At 32.7% G+C, this 27807-nt stretch overlaps 2 protein-coding genes across 2 annotated transcripts; both read left to right on the top strand.

The window, feature by feature from the left end:
• Nucleotides 1–6513: 6513 nt before the first annotated feature.
• On the top strand, nucleotides 6514–7933 carry LOC107893948 (uncharacterized). Its single transcript, XM_016819113.2, has one exon. It carries the CDS (start codon nucleotides 6647–6649, stop codon nucleotides 7760–7762), a length of 1116 nt encoding a protein of 371 aa, XP_016674602.1. The 5' UTR covers nucleotides 6514–6646; the 3' UTR covers nucleotides 7763–7933.
• Nucleotides 7934–22814: 14881 nt separating this feature from the next.
• On the top strand, nucleotides 22815–25955 carry LOC107893941 (zinc finger matrin-type protein 2). The gene is made up of 10 exons (XM_016819102.2): nucleotides 22815–23034; nucleotides 23124–23204; nucleotides 23296–23323; nucleotides 23447–23529; nucleotides 23619–23651; nucleotides 23893–23971; nucleotides 24084–24136; nucleotides 24835–24895; nucleotides 25002–25084; nucleotides 25292–25955. Exons 1-10 carry the CDS (start codon nucleotides 23017–23019, stop codon nucleotides 25379–25381), a joined length of 609 nt encoding a protein of 202 aa, XP_016674591.1. The 5' UTR covers nucleotides 22815–23016; the 3' UTR covers nucleotides 25382–25955.
• Nucleotides 25956–27807: the final 1852 nt, after the last annotated feature.

Here is a 27807-nt window from a genome sequence, read left to right as displayed (position 1 = left end):
TGAATTTATTGATATGTTGAAATTTTTGAGTCTTTGTGATTTTAATCTTCCAAATACACACACAACTTTTTAGAAGATGTGACTGAATATGTAACTTTTACACATTAACTTTAATTTCTAATTAGCTCATCATCAATAAAAAATAGTTACTTGAGTATCAACATGTATTTAGTTCATACTTTATTTAATAATTGAAGCTTGATTAAACTTAAAAGTACTCAAAGGCGAAGTTAGAATCTTGTTTAGGGAGTCAAAATTGAATAATAATTTTTTCGGAGATCAAGGTATAATTTTACATTTATATTTATTTATAATTTTATAATTTTAAAAGGGTTAAGAGGCAAATTTACCATGTTGGGGAGCTAAGATAATTTTCTACCCTTTATGTCACTTTTAATTTTAATTTGGACTAATTTTTTTTATAGAAATGTAATTATTATTTAATTATAATACTATATGAGACGTCTATATGATCTATCATAACAAATTTCTTGCAATATAATTTTCTTAAACCACTAAACTCAAACTTGAGACCTTATTTTAAAAATATAAAACTTTTTACAACATACACTAATGAAGTGCAAAGATGAAGTCAAAAATTTGATATTAAAAAATTATTTAAACTAAACTCTTAACAATATGAAAGACTAAGATAGTTAATCCATTTAATTACACCCCCTTAGCTATCCCTGGTGTGGTGTTTATTAATTAGATGTATATCATTTCAGTCAATATGTTCAAATTTATAGTTTGATATCCGACTCAAGCATTTAAAGTTATCATCCAAAACAAGAGGCATTGCATCTTAAATATGGAGTTATAGGCAGCTTCCAATTGCATGACTACTTTAGCTTTAGCTCACCAAATTGGTTGTCAATTTGTCATACATGTGTGTACTACCAATAATGAACATCATTCATTATTTTCAAACTTTCTTTTTTTCTCTTCAAAGCTCAAACCTTGAAATTCTAATATACAAATTGATTTTTATTTTATCTTTTTAATTTTTCATAAATTAATTTTGTTTGAATCAGAATGAATTGATTGGCTAGATCAATTGGATCATAAATTGGTTAAGGTACCGATAAAGAGAGAGGGTTTTAACTGATTGACTCGGAAATTGGTATAAACTAGTTGAATTAGAAAAAAATATTAGTTAAACTGATTGAAGTAGATTTTTTAATTTTTAAAATTTTAATATTTTTTAATCGAATTGACTGAATCAATGGGACCCATGAAACAATGGCATAACCGGTTTGACTACCGGTCTGATTTTAAAAATATTGCCATAAACTATCAAATTAAAATTTCAAAAGGTTAAATATGATGCTAGCCCCTATACTTTGATAAAATTTGATATTTAATCTTTGTACTTAAAAAGTTAACAATTAAGTCCTTCAATTGTTTTGATTTAAAAATCTCAGTTCAATCATTAAAATAGAAAGTATTTTTTTTTGAAAATTTGTTAATTTGGCACATTGAATAAATTACCTTCATGTGACATGTCATATGATTAATGGAAAATAGACATATTAGGTTGACAAATTTTAACAAAAACTACCAATGATGATAATGATTGGACTAGATTTTTAAATTGAAAAAGTAAGAGGATTGAAATTTTAATTTTTAAAGTACACAAAATTCTATAGAAGTACAAGGACTAACATCATATTTTAAGAAAATATGGTATAGATTTATAAATTACCAACTAAATATAAAATTATCCATGAAATAACATCTTTTAATTAGGAACTTAATATTATAAATGAGCATGTTAGTAATCCTTCAAAACCCTTAATTTAATCATACCCCTAATATTAAGTCAACACTTTATTCTAACAATAATAAAATTATGAATTATTAGGACTTCAGCCTTGGAGCAGCTACCCCACAATTAGGATCCAATGGAGGAGTTGCTATAGTTTTGCTTTTGGTTTAATTTTGTTGAAGGTCCCTATACTATCGCCATTTACAACTTTACCTATTTGTTTCAAATTTAATTTTACAAACTAAATTTTTTTTTTTGAATGAATGATCTGACTGGTTTTGTTAATAAAACAAAATGCATGAAACAGAATTTGAGCTAAGGTTCAGAAAAATAAATACAAAGAATGAAAGCAAAACCAAGATCTACTAAGAAATTGGGCCTAGAAAGATTTAACATACCTAACCCATTTCGTCCAAATGCAACTAAATTAAAATAGAATTAAGTCTTATACTATACCAGCCAAATCTAACAGCTGGAACAAACTAAATTATTTAATTTTATAATAAAAGGACGAATTTGCTCCTGACCTGCCAAATAGTTTAACCTTTTGTTTTTGAATGGGTCACCCATATGCCTTACCAATATTATCCCTCGAGACAAAGAAAGTTCGTTAAATTCTAAAAAGGGAGCTTAAAGTTATTTTATGTTGTTCAGATAAATTTTATTTTACTCTAAAATAATTTTTTTTTATATTTATTTTCATTCTTCATAATAAAAGTTAAAATTTTTTATTATTATGTTAACTAATTTGCACCATCCGTAGGAATTGTATAAAAAAAAGTTTTATTTTTATTTTTGTCAAATTTCTTTTTATAGATTTTAATTTAGAAATGTACTAATTTAGGTATTTTTTTTATATTTGTAAACTTTAAATATTTTTGGTGGCTAAATAGGTAATATAAGTCGATTTTTTTAATTGATCAAGTTCTTTTTTTAAGATTTAGGGAAATAAGTTGAATTTGGAGAGAGGGTGTAAAAACATGTTTAGCTGGACGAGCTTTCTACTGACATATCAAGGAAAGTGTACCCAATTGGACGCGTTTTCTTTGGAATTTTCAGAAACGCTTCCAGTTGATTGCACTTTCACTGACATGTCAGTAGAAACTCATCTAACTAGACACACTTTCATACACTCAGTCCGAAATCGGTCTATTTCTCTAAATTTTGAAAAAAAATGGCCTATTTGGCCAATTAACAAAAATCAGCATATTTAACCTATTTAAAGCCCCTTTGGGTGGGCGTTTATCTCAATGCAGTGCGCTTAGCTTTCTTTTTGTCTCACACTACAGTACCGATATAATATTTAATCTCATTGTCACTATTATTTTTACACTAACCATAAATAGATGTACCACCCATTTAAACAACCCACCATTAGCTTGTTTCTCACAACCCCCACTTGGACCCCCTACACTTCTCTCAATGCTTAACCCTTTTTAATTCTTTTAATGAACACTAGAAGTTTTTTAGGCCACAAGTTGAGACATTCTGCTCCCACTCACCCTTTAGGCAAGGTATTTATTTAACTAATCAAGTTGGAAGCCATTGGCATTGACTTTTGAGTTTGAATTTAAATTTATTTTTTAAAGGGAGTATAGGGATTAAATCTCACTCCAAACATACTTCCTTGTTAAATGCTAGATTCATGGTTGTGCATTAGCAAATTTGAGCTTTAATACTTCTTATTAGAGTATGCTAAACTATTCTTGTTGTTATGTTATTGTCTACATTGACATTTTTTTATTGTAAATTTTCATAAAGAAACTAAAAAATATTTCAATAATCAACTCTATTATAGTTATAGTTTGAATTACTCATATTTAATATTATTTTGTCTCGAAATACTTCATTCCATTCTTTTTTGTTTTTCACAAAAAATTCTTAGGAAAATCCTAAAACCCCCTTAGCTAGCAAAATAACCTTAATTTTTAGCTTATATAAATGGTTGCATACCATTATTAGATTTTTTTACAATTATATTCTATTATTATAAACTTATTTTTAGATTTTATTAAATTAAATATTAAAATTTTTTATATTTTGAATAGCAAAGAGAGAGGACTTTTTGTGCTCGACATAATCTTAAATTTTCCGATTTGGATGGACATTTCTAAGACTACTTAACAATGGTTGGTTTATTAACAACATCTAAATCAACTAAGATTGAAAAGGTGTTAGAGTTGCCTGCCATATTATTGAAAAGATGGAGGTTGGAAACACATATATTTCACTTTCATGGGGGACTGCAATGCTAAAAGATGTAAGAATTGGCAGACAAGTTGTAATTGGAGACAGAAGCATTGAGCTAGTGTTGTTATGTTTTCAACTATTGGGCGCTTGGCCAAAATAGGAGCAAAAGGAATGTGATGGGAGCAAGGAGATATTTACTTAGTTGAAGACACTTACGAAATCAACCTCTCCAGCTAATAAAACTGTCGAGCAGATAGAGCAATATGCTAAAACTTGGATACTTTGAATGATATAAAGGACGTTATTTTCAAACAAGTATAGCAACATGGTTCATGCCATGTATATGGGATCTATTATCAAAGTTTGATTTACTTGGTGCATTCAATTGGAGGTAATGACTCCAACATATTTGTTTCTACAAACATGGGTGTAGATGCAAATGCCATGGCTAGTGCCAACTAGAGTATTCATGAGTCAGGTCTAAGTTCGGTTTTTAAAAAAATTCTAGCCATAAGCCTAGGTCAACTAACCCTAATAACTCTTTTCACAGCTTAAAAAATAATTTAAAATTATTTATTTAAATTCAGTTTATAAATATTAATATAAATTATTTTTATATAGTTTTCTTTGTTAATAGTAAAATGTGTTGGGTCAGGTCAAATCAATTCGAGATTGAAAATATTAATTTAAACTTGGCTCACGAACACCTTAAACGTCAATCCATTCCAAGTTGTGGAAACTTCCTCATGACTTTTGAGATTTAAGGTTTAGGGAAATAATTAGAGATTTTTTATAAGATTTTGGTAGGTTAGTTCAACTGTGAGGATGAATAATATCATAAGGGGATAAGGGAAATGGCTTTCGAGACCTTGGTGCTTTGAGATGGCAATATGTTCAAAGGAAAAAAAATTCGATCTTTTGAAAGTTTACTTAATGTATGAACTCGAGAATTTAAAGTTTATGTAATGAGTTAAAGTATTAAGTGGGTCTTTTTCATCTTGGAGGATAAAAAAAAGGTGACCAAGTAATTAAATGTTGGGAATTGAGAAATTGGATTGGGATTTATCCACTATAGGCAAAAATTTTCATGATTATGTTTGGTGCTAAAGTTAACAAAAGCCACCGGGATAAGGTACGCTAACATACTGGTGGCATGTTTCTTGACAACAAATATATTGGTGGTATAGATGACTTAAGTACAACAAAAATGATCTCGGTAATTATATTTGTTGCCCCTTTTTAATTCAAATGTTATGTTATTTTGTAATTAGTTATATTTAAAAAGTAATGTATTTTTAAAAAGAAAATATGTAGTGGCAATTTCGAGGTCGGTAAGGCCTTGCTCCCTTAAAATGGTAAAATTGCATTTTGACTTCTCAAAAATGATAAAAATATAATTTAATCTTTTAAAAATTACAAATATATGGACTATTAAAACGATAAATTTACATTTTACTATCGTAAAAATATATAATTTACTTCCAACCCCCAAAAAATTGTCAAGCTTCGCTCCTAAAAACATGTAACGTGTTTAAATTATACTATTTTAAATAAATATTATGAATTTTTATCTATACTAATGTATGTTTAACTAAAATGTACGAAACTTTGTTACTCTCTTCCTTTTTTTTGGGGGGGGGTGTAACAAAATAAAAGCAAAATAAAGAAATTAAACTAGACCCTCAAACGGGGGATCTTCTAAAAGATGTAATTTTATTCTCTTGTCACGAATTTGCTTAACCAATCTATCTACCAACTTGTTCTCATCTTGAGGGATATGCTGAATACTCCAATGAAGAATTTTTGATAAAAGCTGATGGATTCTCCTAATCAGAGCTGATTTGGAACTTCCTACAAGTGTTTCCTAAATGGTATTAACAGTTTCACAACTGTCCGTTTAAATTAAAATACACTGGAACCCTTGATCTAGTGCCAGATTCAACCCATTCAACACACTACAGTAATCCAAATATTTGCAAAAATCGAAAATTCATTTACCATTGCCATACCATACCAAGCCTCCAACTGCTGCAAAATCATCGTGAAATTTAACCGACCCATCTTTGTTCAAAAAGCTTATCAAACCTAAATAAATTAATTAAAGTAAACTAAAAAAAATTAATATAGTGAACCTTGACCGTAGTTCATCAATATTTCTCTCAATAATCAAGCACGAATTTCTTTAAAAAAAAAACCGAACCTCGGCTACTATACATGTCAAAGTAGCCCAAAAGGAAAAAAGAAATATTATAAAAAGAATTTTCACATCTACATATTTAAAAAAAAATTGTTTATAAAAAAATGATGGTAGTGATAGAGATTAGAGATTAAATCTAGATAATATCAAATAGAAAAAAGAAAGACAATGACAATAATTATTTTTCTGGCAACATTATCAATCAAATTGATAGGCATCATTGATTAGTGAGTAATTAGATGAGATGAGATCTAGAATTATAATTTAATTAATCATTGAAAAAAAAGGATGTAACTTGGGAAATTATTAATTAGGATAAATCAATTAAATTTCCAATTTGGTACGGACAAATAGGAAGTGAACATTGACATTTTTGGGTAGTTAGCACTTATTATAAAACACCACATGGATGAACAAAGCTCATAACACAACACATCCATTTTTCTTTCTCATTTCTATCTTATTGTTTGGTCACCCAACCAAAAAAAGCAATGATGTTTCTAACCCCAAACAGCCATGAATCAAGCCAACATGGCCAAGCCTTAGACCCCCATGAGCGCCAAGGTTACCCTGAAGACTATGATAGCACCTGTTCCACACCCTATGTTAGTGCTCCTTCAAGCCCTGGCCGGGCACCTGGACCAGGATCCATCAATGGCGGCTTCTTTTATAGTGCACCAGCTAGCCCTATGCACTTCGCAATGACCTCAGTAGCTTCAATTGTGTCATCAACCCGACCATCCTCCCCTGATAACTCAGTGCCTCTAGGTTTTGAGTTTGAGTTCTCTGGGAGATTTGGGTCTTCAGGGTTGGGTCAAACAGGGTCCATGAGCTCAGCTGATGAACTTTTCTTGAATGGACAAATCAAGCCTATGAAGCTATCCACTCATTTGGAAAGACCTCAGGTTTTGGCTCCTTTGTTGGATCTTGAACATGAAGAAGATGAAGAAAATGAAGATGTTGATAACAAAGCAAGAGGCAGAGATCTAAGGCTAAGGGATAAGTCTTTAAGGAGAAGAACAAGATCCATGTCCCCTTTAAGAAATGACCAAAACATGTGCTTGGATAAAGGTTTAAGCAAGCAAAAAGCTGACAGCAAGAACCATGATGATGAAGAGATGTATAATGAAACAAGTGCTTCAATGTCAGCTTCTTCTTCAAGGTCTTCTTCAGCTGGGAGAAGCTCAAAGAGATGGGTTTTCTTGAAAGATTTCCTAAGGAGCAAAAGTGAAGGGAGAAGCAACAATAAGTTCTGGTCCACCATTTCATTCTCTCCAACTAAAGAAAAGAAACCTGGGACCAAAACCAGTGCTTGTGTGATTCAGCAATCTAAAGAGAAGCCAAGCAATGTGTCAAATGGGGTATCAGAGAATCAAAGGAGCATTAAGAGTAAGCCTGTGAATGGGATAGGGAAAGGGAAGAGGAGGGTTCCACCATCACCACATGAGTTGCATTACACAGCAAATAGAGCACAGGCTGAAGAAATGAGGAAGAAGACCTTTTTGCCTTATAAACAAGGCTTATTCGGGTGCTTGAGTTTTAGCTCAAAAGGTTATGGTGCCATGAATGGCTTAGCTAGAGCTTTGAATCCTGTTTCCTCCAGCTAAACCCCAGTTAATTAGAGGGTATCAAAGAAAGTGTATAGAAATATATTTTTTATACTTAAGATTTTAACTTTATGATCATATAATTGTATTTTACAGTTTGATACATTTTCTCTTTTGTTTCAAAAGAGAAGCTGTTCCTCTAGAAAATTTTAGACCAATATTTCCTATGCATATTTTGCCCTGTAACACATTCTAATATCTATTTCTCATTTATCTTTTGTGCTTTTTCTCATAAAATTTTATCAATAACAACATTCATACATTCTTAATTATGATAAACAAAGTTTCTATATTATAAGAGAAACAGTAACAAAAGATTAGTGAATGATACTTTGATTTGTAAAATAAAAAATTTTCTTCCAATTGCTTACCTAAATCTAAGCCTCATATGTTCAAATAAGAAGATTTGCAACTCCTTTATTTTTTTCACTTTCACAACAATGGTTATAATCTGCTAATGCTGAGATATTTATAATTACAACATTATATGATATTACTGGGTAAAACTATCATAGAGGTTCTTGATTTAGAAATCAGATTGTATTTTACCTTTTCTACTAAAAAATGGGTAAACTGATTCTTGTAGGTTAGATCAAAGAGTAAATTAATCATTCTGTTTAAAATTCCATCCATTTTTACATTTAAAAATTGGTCCCTATACGTCAACCTAAAATATACGTGGCACACCACGTGCCTTTATTTGGTTTTTATGTTAGTCATACTAGTTTTTAATAATAGAAATGAATGAAAATTTTAACAAAAAAAGACTAGTTTGCTCTTTAATCTAATGTACAGGAATTAATTTGCCCATTTTTTAGTAGAGGGGCAAAATGTAATCCAACACTTAATACAGGGATCTCCATTATATTTTTGCCGACATTATTGATGCATTTGTAAGATTTTGAAGTGGGTTTATATAAAAGTTGATATGGCTTGAGGTTCTCATTGAGAAACATAACACTCTTTTTCCTTTTAGATTGAGGAAGCAACAATATCAAACAACACATAGTTGAGTTTCTAGGATCTCAAATCTCTAACTTCCCCTGCTGGCTGTTGCAATTTGGTGGCATATGGCCAATGGTTTAACCCACATTAGCACAAGCACATGAGGATGCCCTTGCCCCTCCCCTTCCCCCCACATGAACTGAGCCCACAAATGCACTTCATGTCTTTATATTTTGCATTATATCATATGGGTTTGTTGGCCTCAATATTAGAGATGGAGATGCTAGTCATGTTCTATAAAAATCTACCAATGATACATGGAAAACATCCATGCTTATAGCTTAAAACAACGAGGGAAAGAAAATAATGATGGATAGAAAATTTTTTTGAAACCGGGGGCCTGTTGTATAGATGTTGACATAAAAGGTAATCATGAGGAATGGACATAAAGGAATTAGAGATTATATGACATTGACTTGATCTTGATAGTGTTTTCGAATTCCAAACATTTGATTGATCTCTTTTTGGATTCTTCTATATGGGTTTTTTTAAATTCTAAATTGTGATCATTAATGAGTCATCATGGTACTCCATTTCTTTTTTATAACAAGCCCAACATTGTGTCCCTTACAATTGGTTTATAGATAAGCTTTGGTGTGATAAACGGTAATTGGATACCACAAAGCCAAATTTCATTGAAACATATTGAAAGAGAAATGGAAATTATTAGGTGAGGAAATATCAGACGAAAGGATATATGAGGTCCCAATTCCAGCATTGCTAAAAATCACATCAAACATGGGGCCAGAGCTTTGTGCATTATTATATTGGAGGGGCTGTTTTATACAGTTTTCAGAGTTATCCCCAAAGCATCATTTTGATGAACCAAACTGGTTAAAAGAGTTATGGAGATTTCAGGTTTAACTTTGCTTCTTTTTTCATTTTGCATCTCTACCCTAAATGCTATGGCCCCATTTCTAACCCTTTTAAGTTATCTTTTACCAATTGCATATTGTAGCATATTTGAATGGTTTTGCCACCTTTAAGTAAGTGTCAACTCATATGTTCTAACCTGTCGTGGAAGTTTGCTGTGAACTTGGAACAAGTTAAAGGCAAAACAAGTTCCCTTCACGCGGATAACTTTCGTACTGCCAAACTCGAGAATTGAGGGAGAGGTTTTTAAAATAGGATAAATTGTTGAATAGATTATACTACTAATTTTTAGTTAAATTGATCGGTTTGATTTTAATTAAATAAATTATTAAAAATTTATAAAAGTTAAAATTAAAAATATTGAAAAATAGAAAGAATTTATTTAATCAACTTTTAGTCCAGTTTAACTAATTCTAAGCGGTTCGCTTAAGACCTAGTCCAAAGTCGGTTCAACACTTTGTTTGGACAAGTATACCAAACAATTCTCGGTCCAATTGATTTGACTAGCCGGTTCGATTTAGTTTTAACAATCATGATTGAGAGAGAAATTGTGGTTAATTTCATCACACGTCATTAAACCATGGCACAGATTCTAAATTAGTTTCTGAACTTTAAAACGTTGTAATTGAATCCTCAATGTATTAGTATCGTATAAATCAAGTTCTTTCATGAGCTTATCGTTTATCTTCATTTATTTTAGACATTAAATGCTAACTCAATTTGGCGTGAAACATATTTAAAATGTGTATTAAATTATAAACACGTATTTAACTATTTATCTATTATATAAATAATTTAGATCTGACATATTAAAAAAATAATAAAATTTAATATGTTTATATCATATCTAAACTGATATTAATACCTAAATTGATAGATGAGAGTTCAAAAAACTAATTTAGAATATATCAAAAAAAAAGTTCGAGGACATTTGGTGAATTATAACCCATATAAGCTGTATATAAACAGAACAAATACCCTCAAACTTTCTGCAAAAAGGGAAGTTTAGGCCCTGCAAACCTGGACAAATGGATCAAAACGATTCATGCACTATAATCTACAATGATCTTTTGTTAAAGTTAAACGTGGAAAATGACGAGCAAATAGGGAGAGAGGGAAATTGGCACAGCCTATCCCAAAACCAAGGGCTATGTATATGGAGAGGCACCCATTTGTCTGTTTGGAACAAGAGAATAATAAATATACTACATGACATGCATAAAAACAACTATGAGTCGAGTGGGTGGGCCAAAATATGTGACAGTCTGTGCCCCTTCCAAACGACTGTTTCACCCACGTAACCCCATTATCTTCTCCGCAACTCCATTTCTGCTTTTATTTTCTGACAACCTTCATTCAACTTCACCAGAATTTCCCGGATGACTCGGTCTTCTGTCTCCCCTTCTAACATTCATTAACACCCAAGTTCTCAATCCGTAATAACAAGGCCTTAAACTATTATCAACAGGAAATCCAGCAGCTGGTGCCTCAGTTTCGGAGCCTTTTGTAACATATGTCAATGTTAATGACAAGCTAGAAATTTTACATTCGATCAAAATTAGAGTTTAGTTGTTTTAAATAAAAATTTAATTTTATCTGCTGAAAAATATCATAAAAGTCTTTATACTATCTTCGGTTCTTTTACTAAAATAATCAGGTAAAATGATCTCTCAGATAGAGCAAAATCATCCCCGATAAAATTAAGCTATTAAATGTTTATTTCAGTGTTTCATATATGTGACATAATAATAAATTTAGTTTTTAATTTTTACACATTTATTTAATTTGGTCTTATTATTTTATTTGGAGTAAATTGTCTCTCAACCTTCTATTGACGAGGTAGTCTTATGTTATTTTATATCTCACATCAGTAAATAATTTTAAAAAAAATTTAAAAATTTTGAAATCATAAAATAAAAATTATAATTTTTAATATTTTAATAAATTTGGTTGTAAAATTATTTTTTATCCTTTTTATTGTTTTAATATTTTTTATACTTAAAAAGAATATACTTTAGAAATCTTTCAATCATTTAATTTTCTTTTTAAATAAAATAAAATTTAAAATTTATTGCCATAGTTTCTTCTTCTCCATTGATGCTTTCCATCATTCACCATCATCTTTCGTTACTGCCAAACTCCGTTCGAGTCGCCTTGCTCTGATATACTCATCCCTTTCCCTTCTTTCAAGTTTTCCAATTTGTTTTCTCAAAAAATTCCTTGAAAATTCTAAAATCCATCCTTGAGCCTTGACCTTCCTTGTCTCCTATCTTTTTCTCCATTTGTCAGATGGCCTCTATTTTGAGTATGCATTTTCTCTTGCTGAGCTCTTCTATTGTTTTGGCCGCTAGTTTTAATGTCTTGATTTATTTGGTTTATTGTATTGTAGGGTTTTTGTTGGTTCAACAATGAGAAACTAGGTTCTATTAGGGATAAGGATGATGCACCACGTTGCAGAGAAAACATAAAAAGTTTGAAGAAAAAAATAGAGAAAACAAATAAGAAGAGAAAAAAGGAAAGAAATTCATTAACCAATTTCATACCTGCTTCTTTTCTTACTTTGCTATTTTAAAAAAAAAAGGAAGGAATTTGGTTATTACCCAAGTTAGTTAGGAATGCAGTTACATGACAGCTGTAGCTTTTCCCACTAAACTCACTGTTCCATTAAACCTATACACACTGTTTTCATTAACATGAATTACCCCAAAACGCAACATTCTACTGATTAAATTTTTGTTTCTTATTTTTAGTTTTCCGCCATAACAAATACTTATTCCTTCAAAAGATTATTGTCCTCAATGATCAAAAGTAGGGAATTTGATTTGCAGCTATTGTAATGGCTCATAAGTGGCATCTTCTAGAGGTCCATTCCACTAACACTTCGATGATTTCCTGATTTCCCCTCTTGGCCATACGTCTTTCTAAAACACGAACATGTTCCATGAGCATAGTTCCACCAGTACCTACCACTAGTAAAGTGGATTGAACTGGAGTTGTTCCTACATGCCTTATAAGTTGGGAAACATGGAAAGTAGGGTGAATTCGAGACCCCAGAAGCAATTGTAACCAATAGGCCACTTGTCCTACCTTGGCCTCTATGGTAAAAGGGCTAAAATACTTAGGTGATAAATTTTGGTTCAGCACCTTTCGGACTGTGTGTTATCGATAGGGTTGCAACTTGAGATAAACAAACTCCTCTACTTAGAACTCCCTATCACTCCTGTGTCGATTTGCCAATTGCTTCATTTTGTCTTGGGCTCATTTCAAGTGAAAATGAAGAAATCTTTTAGTAGCATCACGGTGCTATAAACTCCAATCCACATTACCAACCGAGGGCCTCGTAAATGTAGTATGAATTGTTGAATGGAAGGTAGAATTGTACCACTTTTTAGCAAGAAGAAGCCATAACAGCTAATCTCTTGGTTTTTCACTAGACATACATCGTAGATAGCCTTCTAAACATCAGTTGAGGACCTTGGTTTGACCATTTACTTTAGAATGATAGACAGTCGAAAGATGCAACTGAGTTTCCAGCCTTTTTAATAGTTCCTGCCAAAAATGACTAATGAATATTTTGTCAAAATCTCAAACAATGGAGTCAGACAGTCTATGTAACTTGTATATCTGATTTAAATATTCATGTGCTACTGTCAATGTAGTAAAAGGAGAAGATAAGACTACAAAATGCTCATATTTGGTAAATCGATCCACCACTACCAAAATTGTATCTTTTCCCTTCGAAGTAGGGAGCCCCTTGATGAAGTCCATGCTGATAGCAGACCATAAGAGGAGAGAAACCATTGTATCCCCAAAACCATGTCATAACCTTTCAAGAGTAATATCATAAAATTAGTTACAAAGCTACTGTTGTGGGCTTCCCACCTAAGTCCTCGACAAGTGTTGGTGTTATGAACAAGGATCAGCCTTAGAATACAAAGGCTTGCACAGCAAGACTCGTGACTTGCTGAAGAAACAAACAGAATTCGAAGTAGAATTAAAAACAAAGCAAAGAAAAATGGAGAGTATATTGAATGAAAATGATGATAATTTTATTAAGATTGAATAATGGCATAATGCCAATACAAATATCAAACATTTTTCTGATCAAAGTAAGGCTAACATCACCAAAACATTACCTGACTCCACTAATTACATTGAAACTTGAAAGACTAAACTTGTACAATTGGTGAAGCTGTTTTATCAGCTCAAATGTCAACAAAATACAATCAAGTCAATCAGCAACCTGGTTCTAACTCAACTAAGTTACAAAACACTATTTAAAGTAACAAAACAAACTGAAATAGACAGTAGCATTGAGCTTCAACTGCTGCACGCATGGCTCGAGTGCATGTGCTGCTCTTTGGTTGCATGTACTGTATGGAGACCAACTTCAACACTCCTCCTTGGTTTCCATGCAATAAACTCTCATTTGCTCTCTTAGTTTAATAAAACTTGACATACTAAGGGGTTTTGTTAAGATGTCAACAACTTGATCTTCAAAATTGCAATGAATCAGCTCCACCTCTCGAGCTTGTTCCATCTCCCTAATAAAATGAAACTTGATTTTAAATTGTTTTGTTTTCTCATGGAAAACAGGATTCTTTGCAATTGCAACAACGGATTGATTGTCACACATGATCCCTGTTGCTTCCCTTTGCTGCAGATTTAAATCAGCCAAAATATTTCTTAGCCAAATGGCTTGGTTGACAACTCCAATAGTTGTCACATATTCTGCCTCAGCAGTTGACTGAGCAACCACATTTTGTTTCTTCGAGCTCCAACAAAATATGGTTGAACCAAGGGTGAAAACATACCCTGAAGTGCTCTTCATGTCATCTATCGAGCCAGCCCAGTCACTATCAGTATAGCCAATTTATCTTAGGCTTTCAGCCTTGCTATACAGCATTCCATAACTCAGGGTACCTTTGATGTACCTAAGCACTCTTTTTTCAATTTGAAAATACTTCTTATTACAACAATGCATAAACCTTGAGAGCAAATTTATAGCAAACATAATGTCCGGCCTACTGGCAGTCAAATACAGCAAACAATCAACTAAGCCCCTATAAACAGATTCATTTACTTGCACAAAATTACCTTGGCTCGATAGTTTCTCTTCAACAGCAACCGGTATGCTTGTTGCTTTGCAGATTTGCATGGAGAATTTTGTTAGAATTTTGGATGCAAAAGACTTTTGACTTAGGAAAATTCCATCCTTAGTTTGTGACACCACCATGCCTAGAAAATAAGACATTTTCCCGAGTCAGACATATCAAACTTCTGCTCCATTTTGGCTCTGAAATTAGCCAGCATTGTTTGGTCTCCTCTAGTCACCAACAGATCATCAACATACAAGGACACAATGAGCTGAGTTTCAATTTCTTCCTTCTTAACATACAATGTTGGCTTGCTAATGCTTATTTCAAATCCCAGGCTAACCAAGTAGCTATCGATCCTGCTATACCAGGCCATTGGTGCTTATTTTAAGCCATATAAGGCTTTATTCAATCTGTAAACTATGTGTTCTTTACCAGGAACTTTAAAGCCTTGAGGTTACTCAACATAGGCCTCCTCTTCAAGGAATCCATTCAAAAATGCTGACTTTACATCAAACTAGTAAATTTTCCACTACATTTGTGCTGTTAAGGCAACTAGCAGTCTGATGGTGTCTAACCTGGCTACAAGTGCAAAGGTTTCCAGATAGTCCAAACCATACTTCTGGTTGAACCCCTTGACAACTAGCCTTGCTTTCAGCTTATTCAAACTCCCATCAGCATTTTTCTTGGCTCAATAAACTCATTTCACCCCAATGACTTTCCTACTGGCTGGTCTTGCAACTAATTCCCATGTCTGGTTCTTCTCAGTCATAGCAATTTCATCAGCCATTGCCTGTTTTCAATCTTCATGAGCTTTAGCCTCTTCAAAATAGCTTGGTTCTACCTAAGCTACTTAAGCCCTCTTATAAATCTCAGCCAATGTCTTTGTACCTCTAACTGGTTCATCATCAATGTCCATTTCAGGACCATTTTGATCAGCATCGGTTTAATCAGCCATAAAGTCTTCAGAAACAGCCACTGGTTCATTTTTCTCTCAATTTCAGCTTGGCTTCTCATCGAATATCACATATCTACTCACAAGCACCTTGTTTGTTGAAGGATCCAAGATCCTATAGCCCTTCTTGACTGTGCTGTAGCCAACCAGAATACCAGGTGTGCTTTCTTGGCCAATTTGTCCCTCTTCACAACTGGGACATGTGCATAGCATATGCAGCCAAAGACTCTCAGGTGAGCCAATAAAGATTTGAACCCAAACCAAGCCTCAAATGGTGTTTTATGAGCCAAAGCTTTGGTTGATAGCATGTTTTGAATGTAAACAGTAGTGTTAACTGCCCCAGCCCAGAAGGTTTCGGGTAAATTCTTCTCAAACAGTAGACACCTCACCATATCCATTAAGCTTCTATTATTTCTTTCACTAACACCATTTCGTTAAGGTGTATAGGTATTGGTAAGCTGGTGTTTGATGTCTTGTTCATCACAAAAGGCTTGAAACTGAGCTGAGGTGTACTTAGTTCCATTATCAAACCTTAGAGTCTTAAGCTTGCAGCCTGTTTCAGTCTCAGCAGTAGCCTTAAACTTCTAAAACACTAAGGTTACATCTGATTTGTCCTTTAAAAAGTAAATCCAGCAAAGTCTCGAATGATCATCAATAAACAAAATGAAATACCTACTACCATTCAGTGACTGAGTCTTTATGGGGCCACACACATTAGTATGCACAAGCAGCAGCTTTTTTGAGGCTCTCCAGGCATTGTTTGAAGGAAATGGCAGCCTGGCCTGCTTTCCTAGCTGACACACCTTACAAATATCCTTCTTCTCAACTGAGTTGATAAATTTTTGAACTAGATTTTGTTTGGTTAGATGGTCTATTGATCTATAGTTGGCATGACCAAGCCTTTGATACCAAAACTTGAATTCATCAAGAGAAGCTGTATAAGCTGAGTTTAAGGCTTTATTCCAGTCAACAACAAAGCTTTTATCAACCATAGTGACTGACATGAGCATAGATCCACTTGGATCACTAATTTGGCACTCTTTGCCTTTGAACACAATAGAATAGCCTTTCTCTAGCAGTTGAGCAATGCTTAGAAGATTTCTGTCAATTTCAGGAACTAGCAACACATTTGAAATAAGCTTGTTACCTGTTGGAGTGCATATCAAGACATCTCCCTTGCCTTCTACCTTGATGAAGTGGCCATTGCCAATTTTAACCTTGGTTTTGCAGCTTCTGTCTAATAACTTAAAGATGGCAGCATCTGGTGTCATATGGTTGGGCAACCACTGTTTAAGAGCCATCTATTTGTGATCTTGTCTTGAGCAGCTGAGAATGACACAACAAAGACTTACTCCTCATGGTCACTGCCCTCTTCAGTTATTCGAACTTCAACCTTTGGCTGTTGTGGCTGACCCTGCCTCGTTTTGCCTTTGCTTTTGCAAACCTTTTCAACATGGCTTATCTTTTTGCAGTACTGTCACTGTACATCTTGCCTAAACTAGCAATTGGCCTCTGGATGACCAGGCTTTTTACAATGCCTATAAGGTTGATCCCTTCTTCTTGAAGCATCTAACTTAGGCTTGTCTCTCCAAGTCTTTTTGCCTTTGTAGGCAGGGCTGCTCGAGGCTGGCTTAGTTTTTGCTTGGAAGGCACATTCTTGGTACTCCTCTAGACTGCTGGCTCTTCTTTGCTCTTGTGTATAGAGAACATTGATCAGCTCTATCAAAGAGATGCTGGTCAGGTCCCTTGAGTATTTGAGGGAAGATATTTTTTCCTCATACCTCTCAGGTAAGGTTGAGATCACCTTCTCCAGTATCCTTGCTTCATTAAACCACTTTCCAATGAGCCTTATGTTGTTAACCTCAGCCATAATTCTATCTGAGTACTGCTTGACAGTTTCTTCCTCTTTTATTTTCAATTCTCGAAGTCCCTTCTCAAGTTCAATAGTTGTTACTGCCTTGTCCTCTCTATTCCTTGGAACTCCTCCTTCAATCTATCCTAGGCTTGCTTTGGTGTCTCACAGGCCATAATCCTTGTGAATATCACATCTAACACACAATTTTGGATGCAAAACATGGCTTTGTACATCTTGGTCCTTCCATCAGCATGCTGCCTGATCTGAACCACTGTTGGGTTGGCTCTGAGTGGTGCTGGTTCAATATCTGAGTTGACCACCTCCCATAGGTCGAATGCTTGCAGGTAGGTCTTCATTTTGACCACTCATATGTGATAGCCTTCTCCATTGCAGACTGGTGGTGTAGTTGGTGAGAAGCCTGATGAAGCTATTCGATTTTGTAGCTCAACTAGAATAGGTCCACTGAGATTACAGCTCTGATACCAATTATTGGTGTTATAAACAAGGAACAGCCTTAGAACATAGAGGCTTGCACAGCAAGACTCGTGACTTGCTGAAGAAACAAACAGAATTCGAAACAGAATTGAAAACAAAGCAAAGAAAAATGGAGAGTATATTGAATGAAAATGATGATAATTTCATTAAGATTAAATAATGGCATAATTCCAATACAAATATCAAACATTTTTCTAATCAAAGTAAGGCTAACATCACCTAAACATTACCTAACTCCACTAATTACATTAAAACTTGAAAGACTAAACTTGTACACTTGGTGAAGCTATTTTATCAGCTCAAATGTCAACAAAATACAATCAAGTCCATCAACAACCTGGTTCTAACTCAACTAAGTTACAAAACATCATTTAAAGTAACAAAACAAACTGAAATGGACAGTAACATTGAGCTTCAGCTGTTGCACGCATGGCTCGAGTGCATGTGTTGCTCCTTGGCTGCATGTACTGCATGGAGACCAACTTCAACAATAAGTACTACTAGTAAAAAGGAAATCCCATCTACAATGGTTACTTTCACCTAATCTTGCTGCCATGTTAGAAGGGACAATTTGCCAACCATTTTAGCATATATGAAATTGTGGGTACAGCTAGAATCCACCAAAATGATAACCCAAGTAGTCCCAAGCCTAGCTGTAATTTTCATGGTATTATGATCCTGAAAGCCTTAAAATACGTGCAAAAATAAAATTTGGGATTAATGTGGACTTTCTTCCTATAGAAGGTCTTTTAACTACTCCAAATACTCCTGAAACTCCTCTCCCTTCTCCATCAGAATGCAACTCTAATAAAAGTTTATATAATTGGGACTTTACACACTAATAACCAATAGTATATTTTGCTCCACACCAGAAGTATAAACCTTTCCATTTTCTTTCAGCAATCTCAATTAGTGACAATCCATTGTTTGACACATTAGCATTTTTTGTAGTAGGTTGAGAACTAGAGGCAACGTGGATTGGGCTGGCAGTAGGAACCGGTTTAACCAGTGAAGGTGATGTAGGTAGGACAGTAAGGGGTCGAGATGGATTACCAAAATTAGTAAAAAGACTGCTCTTATAGGAATTGAGAAGAATTCTCTCTACTTATCTAGCAATTAGAAAGCCTTCTACTAATGACTTAGGCTTAAACAATTGTAGATATTGACCAATTTCTAACTTTAGATTATTGGTAAAAATAATCAAATCATATGATTCAAGCAACTAAAGCTAGTTTAATAAACTTACAAAGGCATCATGAAATTGCTCAACTGATCCATGTTGCTATAAGGAAACTAGGTTAGCCATAGGATCTCGGAACGTATTAGAACCAAAGCGTTCCTTCAAGCTATGTGCATAATAGGTCCAATTCAATAGATGTAGCCCTCCGTATTTTTAGGTGTAGAAATGATGTCAATTGAGTGCTCTCCTTTCAAGGTGAAGCATCACAGTCTGAACTTAGCAGTGTTGACTACACCTTCTGCCTCAAAGTATTGTTTTAGCTTAGACCACCATCCTCTAAAATTTGAACCATCAAACTTGGAGCATTCAAGCTTGTGAGATCAAGAATTCTAGTCCAAAAGACTTGAATGCGAATGAGTTCCTCAAGTCCCTAGTTCCACTAAAGGATGAGAATCCAAAGAATCCTTGAAAGGGAAACTTGTTAGAGCATCTAGTGGATCCTTGGAAGGGAAACCAGGTGGAACACCTCCCAAAATACATTTTTCTTTAACCTAAACAGCTACATTACTCACGGTTGTAGTTGGATTGCCCAAGTATTGCTCAAATAAATTTTGAAGTTTAGATCTCAGCTTCTTTCTAAAATTGTCCTTGAGTTCCTTTAGTCGAGAGTCCAACTTAGTATCCCATTGTGATAGCTCACCCTAGAGTTTGGCAACCTCTTGTTGAAGATGACCAACATCATTTTGCAAGCTAGTAGTGACCCTATCACCAACCATGGAGGGTCAATAGGCTCTGATACCTTTGATGCACCATGTTGTGGAGAAAATAGAAAAGTTTGAAACAAGAAAAAAGAGAAAATGAAGAAAAAAAGAGAAAAAAGGAAGAAATTCATTAACCAATTTCATAGTTGCTTCCTTTCTTGCTTTGCTGTTAAAAAAGAAAAGAATTTGGCTGTTACCTAAGTTAGTTGGGAATGTTGTTACATGACAGCTATAGCTTTTCCCACTAAACTCACCGTTTCATTAAACTTATACGCACCATTTTCATTAACATGAAATACCCCAAAACGCAACGTTCTACTGACTATTTTTATGTTTCTTATTTTCAGTTTTCCTCAAATAAAAAATGAGTGATGTGTATGGTGGTTTTATTAGAGGTGGTGTGTCTAGTGGGTATGGTTCCCTAGGGTTTTGATTTTCATGCATCTAATTTGTTAAGATACAACTAGAGTTTAAAAATAACGAGTAATGTTAGCACATTTGAACAAGCCAAAATTTTTTTTACTAAGCTCAAAGATGTAGGCTTGTTACTCAACAATGATAAAAATGAACTCAAGCTTAAGTTGAAAAGGGTGTTGGTAAAGGTGTGTGAATGACACTAAGTCAAGGCTTAACTAGCAAAGTAAGATGACGACGATGGAGAATAGTGGTGATGTTGGGAGAAGAAAAATCGATGGATCAAAAATTAAAAGAAAGAAAGAAAATTGAAAAAAGTTAATTAATTAATTAAAGGTTTTTTGTTTTTAATCAATAAAATTAAAAGAAATTGAAAAAGAATTAAAATTAAATGATTTTACACGTGACATAATATGATTGGTTGTTTAATACATATGGCATAATTTAATTAGTTGAGATGAAAAACTAACAGTATTAGTTAAGTACCTAAAAAAAGTACCAAGTTGGCTTATTATTTTCAAATTTATGTATCAATTAGGTCTAATATATATATATATACCAAGTAAGTACAAATTGTCAAGCTTAGATACTTCTATATATTTTAACCTTGAAAAAAAAAACTAAAAATGCAAGAGTTTGAACTTTTTAAATTTAAATCTTTTTCCAAAATTATATAAAAATATTCAAAAATGTTTTAAAATTTTAAAAAGAAAACTACAAATGCAAAAGATTTTAATTTTTTAAATATAAATATTTTCCAAAAGTTATATAATTTTTACTCGAAAATATAATTTCAAATGCATTTAAAAACTAATTTGTATGTTATGCATTAATGGTGTATAATTTTATACCATGTTAATAAATTATAATAGTGGCCAAAAAATAATAATCAGATAACAATACATCTAATTTATTGAGAATGTATAGAATTATATATCCATACACTAAATAATAATTCTATTAATTCTTAGCTCAATCCGCACCATTGCGGTTACAACAATCAAGATGACATGTTTTCAAGCATTCTTAAGTGAGTATTATCCCCTTCGATTTAAGAGTTTGAGTGTTATGAATAGTTTAAGAATAGTGCAAAACAAAAAAATAATAATAACAAGAACTTTTTAATGTTTTAATATTTTGAAGGTTTAAAATATGAACTAGGTCCTTGTATTTTAGTATATTTAGAATTTATTCCATCTACTTTTATTTCAAGAAATGTAGTCCTTATACTTTATAGATTTTAAAATGCAAGTTCAATTATTTACAGAGTTAAAGTTCTTCCATTAAATTCAGGTTTATTACAATGTTATTTTTCTAGTTACATGACTGAGTATTTCTTTCATTTCAAAATGTCACACCAATTAATTTTTAAAAAAATATATTTTAATAGTGTTAACAATTGAATCAAAATTTTGAAATCTAAAAGTAGAAAAACTAAATTTTTGAAAATCAAAATAGAACAATTAAATTCTAAATATACGAAGACTACAATAGTTTGGAGCATATTTTAACTTAGGGGTGATCAAAACTCAATTCAATTCGAAAAAATAAAATAAAAAAATTAAATTTCGAGTTAATCGAATCGAGTTATTTGAATTATTCGAGTCAACTCGAATAACTGGATTCGAGTCAACTCGAATAACTGGATTCGAGTTTCGAGTTCGAGTCAAGTAGAATTTCACAATTCGAATAACTCAAATAATTTAAATAACAGATTGGTGTAAATACTCTTTTGGTCCTGTCAACTTTGAAAATAAGCAAATTGGTCTCTCTCAACAAAAATTACAAAAAAATAAAAAAAATTCAAAAATTTTAAACAATTTTTAAAATTCAAAAATATTTATAAAAATTTCAAAATTTAATTTTTTTAAAAAATTTAAAAAATTCTAAAAAATATATAGAAAAATTTAAAATTTAATTTTTTTAAATAATAATTTTGGGACCTAATTAATGATTCAAATTTATCATGTTCAAGTATATTATTATTATTATTATTATTATTTTGTTTGAAAAATTTTCAAATGTATATGGTCTCAAATTTATGAGCTCTAACATAAAATTAGTTATACTATAACAATATTTTTATTTGGCATGTTTAATTTTTTTAATTTAACTCAAACAATTTTACTCAATTCGATTAGATTCGATTCGACTCGACTCGACTCGAATTTCATTTCACTTAATTAGATTCAAAAAATATTTTAAATTAATTTAGGATGATAAAATAAGACTTATAAACTCAATTAACTTGAAATTTTTCACTCGATTCGATCATACACCCATATTTTAACCTATTTTGAAAACATTATTGGACTCATTCAAGTCTTCATATATATATGGGTCGAATTGGGCTTTGAGTAAAGATTTGAAAACTCTCACTGAATACTTGGCCCATTTAACCAAATGAAAGCTGAAAACGGCCGCAAGTTGTTACCGTTTAAACGATATTGATCGGAATCGAATTTCTCCCTTCAACCCCTTTCTGGACTCAACTTTGGGAACAATTAAATTTCGCTCGACTTTTTAGGGTTTTCAAATTTTTATTCCTTTCCCCCTCTATAATTCTGAATTAATCTAAGCCAATTAACTCTTCCCGTCTTCCGTTTGGGGATCAATATCGATGGCTGCCAACGATAATGTAAAAACAATTTTTTTTTCTTTTTCTTCTGCTTCAACTTTTACGTCTTTAGCTATGGTATTTATTTATTTTTATTATATTTTGTACAGACTCTTGGTGTTGATAATACCTTCAGAAAGAAATTCGATCGAGAAGAATATTTGGAACGTGCTCGAGAGCGTGAGAAACAGGTTTATTATCAAAACCTCTCTTCTTTTTTTTTTTTTAAGCTTGATCGATCCTTTTGCTGATTTTCTTTTTAAAAATTTGATTTTGATTCAGGAAGCAGAAGGCCGAAATAAATCCAAAGGTGATTGATTTCAATTCTTTTAAATAAACCTGATTAGCTTCTTACCTGTTAGCATTTATGTTTGAATTTCAGAAATGGAATCTGCACAGTGAAAATCAAATATTTATATGTCTATCTATGCAGCAAAAGGCCCTCCAGTGCAAAGGAAACCCCTGAAGCATAGGGATTATGAAGTCGATCTTGAGTCTCGTTTGGGTAAAACTCAGGTTAGTATAAGTGCTTGGATTGAACTTGGTATGTATTCATAATTTACGTTTATATTGCACCATTTTATTTGATTTTTTACTTTCTGCAGGTTGTTACTCCAGTAGCACCTTTAAGTCAGCAGGTAATTATTATCATTTTCTTCCTCATTTGAACTTACGTTACTATCTAATTTCTGGGTGTTTGATGTTCATTGTTGATTGCAAATTGTATTTCTCTAACTGGTTCATGTTCATTGCTTCATTTAGCCCAGAGGGTAACTCAACTTTTCATCTGAAGCATTGCGGTTTTCTTTAATCAGAAATTTATCAGCTCTGTCAAGACTTTGTATAAGGCGTGTGTTCATTAAATTGGTTTTTTGACAGGCTGGATACTATTGCTCAGTTTGCGAGTGTGTTGTGAAAGATTCTGCAAACTACTTGGATCACATCAATGGGAAGAAACGTATGTGATGTTCTAGAGATTCTTGTTTTATCATCTCATGGATGTGTTTTGACTTGTATAGACATGCACATTAGTTTTCCACTAATCTGATTGCTCCTGGTGCTTTTTTCAGATCAAAGAGCTTTAGGCATGTCCATGCGAGTAGAACGGGCATCCCTTAAACAGGTATTTAGTTGGGAATTTTTATGTGCTTTTTTTAAAACAATTAATTTGTCCAAGTTGTTGAGTTCAGAATCTTGTTATTCAACGAATGCTGTGCATTCTTAATATTAGAAATAAATTATTTAAGTATAGAAATGCAATCCATTAGATATGTGCATCCTTGGGAGTGACCGTAGTAAGAGTTTCATAATATTAGTAGAAAAGTGCTGGGTGGATTGGAGCTCCGAGCTTCCATCTAAAACTAGAGGAAAAGGCTATATGTCCTTTTCCTAAAGGCTTATTATGTATTAGATTATGTGATACCCATGTTTCAGTTCAAGGAAAAAAATCATATAAAATTAACATCAACACCCAGGATTGTATCCAAAGGATTTTAAATCTTCTAACTTAACCACTCATCCATTTTGAGATTTCTTTTAAGCTTCTAAGCTATTTAATTTAAAATATATATAAAATTATTAAAAGAAATAAATATCCTTATAATAAAACATTGTTTTAAAGGTTTCGTTTTTTAGTCTTTTTCCAACTAAGTTGGTGTCCGGTTAACACGTGACATCAACTCAGTTAAGAGCTTTATAAGTAGTATAGATGCATGGAGATTGTCAAAAATAAAATCTGTGGCATATAATGATATAATTTGTAGGGCCAAAAGAAACGATGTTAAGTTGAACTTTGTCAATTTCTGTGCTTGCTGCATGCAGGTTCAAGAGCGATTTGAGCAATTAAAAAAGCGAAAGCCTCCTGGAAGCTTCACAGAGCAAGGTGACTTTTGTCTCAGTTCCTAACTAGTTGGAATTGGACTTTGATTATAGCTTAGTTTAAGATGATTGATATCTCTACTCCATTCCACCTTCCTATTTTTATGTAGATCTTGATGAACGGATCATCAAACAGCAGGAAGAAGAGGAAGAGCGAAAGCGCCAACGACGAGAAAGAAAGAAAGAGAAAAAGGTCAGTAGTTAGATTTGATAAATTCCTGGTTGTTGTTTTGCCATTAGGTTATTGCTTTTCATATTGAAATGTTTGTAAGCAAGCCTGCTTTTTCAGTTCTAAGCCGTTCCCTAGAGCCTATATCTAATTTCCTTCTTATTGTTTCCTCAATAGTAAGAATTTTACTTCTCAAAATAATGATTGATTGCGATTTTGTCTGGCTTTCAGAAAGAGAAGGCCGCAGAAGAGGAACCTGAAATTGATCCTGATGTGGCAGCTATGATGGGGTTTGGTGGGTTCGGATCATCTAAAAAATGATCGCATTTGTTTATGTGTCATTACATATTGTTTTACGTGACTCTAGTTATTCAGGCTTTTGGAGGTTGACTGATTTGTAAGGTTTCCCGGTTCAGAAAGGATAGAAAAGTAAAAATTGCCCACCATGCTTCATTCATCTTCCAGATTCCGAGTTCAGTCATGGAAAAATTACTAAACTTGAGCATCTATGGATGCATGTTTATGTTATGCCATGCAGTATGCTACTTTTATGGGGTTCTATGCTCAGTGCTTGCCCTATAGAACCATGGAATTCAGGTAAACTGTACACTGTTATTAATTTTTTATGTGGAAGAATGGAGATGAGTTGAAGTAGAGAAATAAAGAGTATGGACCAGGGAAGAGTTCAATGGAACCAACTTGGTGATTTCTCTTTTTAGTACATGGTTTTTGGAGATAATTTCTTTCTTTTTCTCTACCAATAAATTGGGTGGTTTATGCCATGTCTAGAAATAAAGGTATTTTTTATTTTAAAATACTATAGAGACACTTGTTTTAATAGTTAGATTGTAAATTAGTTTTTATTTAATAAAAAATTTATCTATTTTTACGGTTATTTCATTTTGATGTATAAGAATTATATTTTAATGGTAGAAATTAATGAAATTTTAACAAAAAAAATAATTTGTTTTTTTAATTTAATATATAAAAATTAATTAATTTATTTTTTGAGTAGAGAAGATAGAATATAATCTAAAGTTTTATAATACTTTTAAATTGGGTGGTTTATTCTAAGTTCAGAAATAAAGATAATTGTGTTTCTAAGCATTTTCGGCTTGCTTCTAATAAAATTTTACGAATTTTTTTATTATTTAAGTCATCAAATATTTTTATACATACAAAATAAGTTCTTAAACTTTAATTTACATCTAAATTGTTAAAAGATAAAGGGTTTATCTAAATTATTAAAAGACAAAGGGCTTGTTTAAAAAAAAAGGATTTATTTGAATAAAACAACATAATTAGGATATCTTTATTTGAGCATTTCAATTTTTTTTCTTGAAATATAATTCTAAGCTTTTTTACTTCAGAAAACCTAGTAAAAATTTTAGCTTCTAAAGCCACTTGAAACTGTTGAAGTTTTTGAGAAAAAAATGATGTGAAAAGAAAACAAAGACAAGAGGAAAATAGAAGTAATCTTTATTGAAAGTGTATTTTATTGAACTGAAAATTAGGGTTTATATAGAAAAAAGAAAACAGCCATTGACTAAAAATAAATTACTAAAAGAAAAATTGCTACAATTAACTAAATTATTTTGTTATAGTAGCTGAAGCAAATTTTATCTGAGAGACTCAAATTTGTTACTGGGCAAAGCTTTGGTAAATATATTAGCTAGTTGAAATTCAAATTTGCAAATACTTTAAACCAACTCAACCTTCCTTCTCTAATTCTATCTGCAAGTCCGCCAATGCGAATTGACTTTTCTCAATTTTAGATTGTGACTCCCTTGCTTGATGAGATGAGTTTCTCACATCTGACAATAATTTTTGTGTATTTTCTAATGAAACTGACTTTTGAGATTTTTCTTCTTCAAGTTTGTGAACCTGGTCTGACCAGAACCTCAGCTGGTCGCCTGGTCCTCCATTTTTGCAACTTTCATCTCATAGAAGTTGAGGGATGCACTGGATTGTTGAATCTTCTTTTCCATGTTATGTTTCTCCAAGAGGAGAGTGTCTTGCAGCTGTTTTGCCTTTGCGCATTCCAAAACATGCCTGATGTTATAGTCATCTCTCTCCGTAATTTGCAACAGTAGCTGCTGGTTTTGCGTCTGCATGTCATCATATGCTTGTCTAATTGACTCTAATTCAGATAAGTAAGCTTCATTTTCGTCATTTTTGGATTTCAAAGTATCAAAAAGCCTAGCCTTATTCCTCTTGGAAGCCTCCAATGTCTGTCGCAAGTCGGTAATTTCAGCTTCTGCAGCAGTCAACCTTTGCTGGGATATCGCTTCAGCTTCATTAGCTTTCTTAACACACAACTTCAAATATTGCTCATCGAGGCGGGATTTCAAACTTTGAACACGGGCCCATTCCTTGTAGTCTGAATCTCTCGTTTCCAGAACATCTCTCGAATCAGTAAATTCACGTCTATGCATCTCCAATATCAATTTCAACACCGCGTCATTTTTTTTTTCAAATCTTGCACCATGGCTTGCAACTTTTCAATAGCTTGAGTGGAAGTCTCCATTGCTTTCCTTGTTGGCAAGCTCTACAATCTAGAATTTTAGATTCAAGACAAGGGAGACCTTGAACCAATTACTTTCTTTATAAATTCACAAGAGCTGCATGATTGAAATGTCCAAGCTTCTTGAGCCAAACTTCAACATGGACATTTGTTGTAGAGAATACGACTTACTCCTCCTCTAATGGATCAAGTGCAAAACTATTATCTTATTTTGAATACATCG

This window comes from Gossypium hirsutum, chromosome A08 (assembly GCF_007990345.1).
Source record: "Gossypium hirsutum isolate 1008001.06 chromosome A08, Gossypium_hirsutum_v2.1, whole genome shotgun sequence".
In the NCBI taxonomy this organism is placed as follows: Eukaryota; Viridiplantae; Streptophyta; class Magnoliopsida; order Malvales; family Malvaceae; genus Gossypium; species Gossypium hirsutum.
The sequence above is the reverse complement of the archived record's forward strand: the minus strand, read 5'-3'. Positions and strand labels throughout refer to the sequence as shown.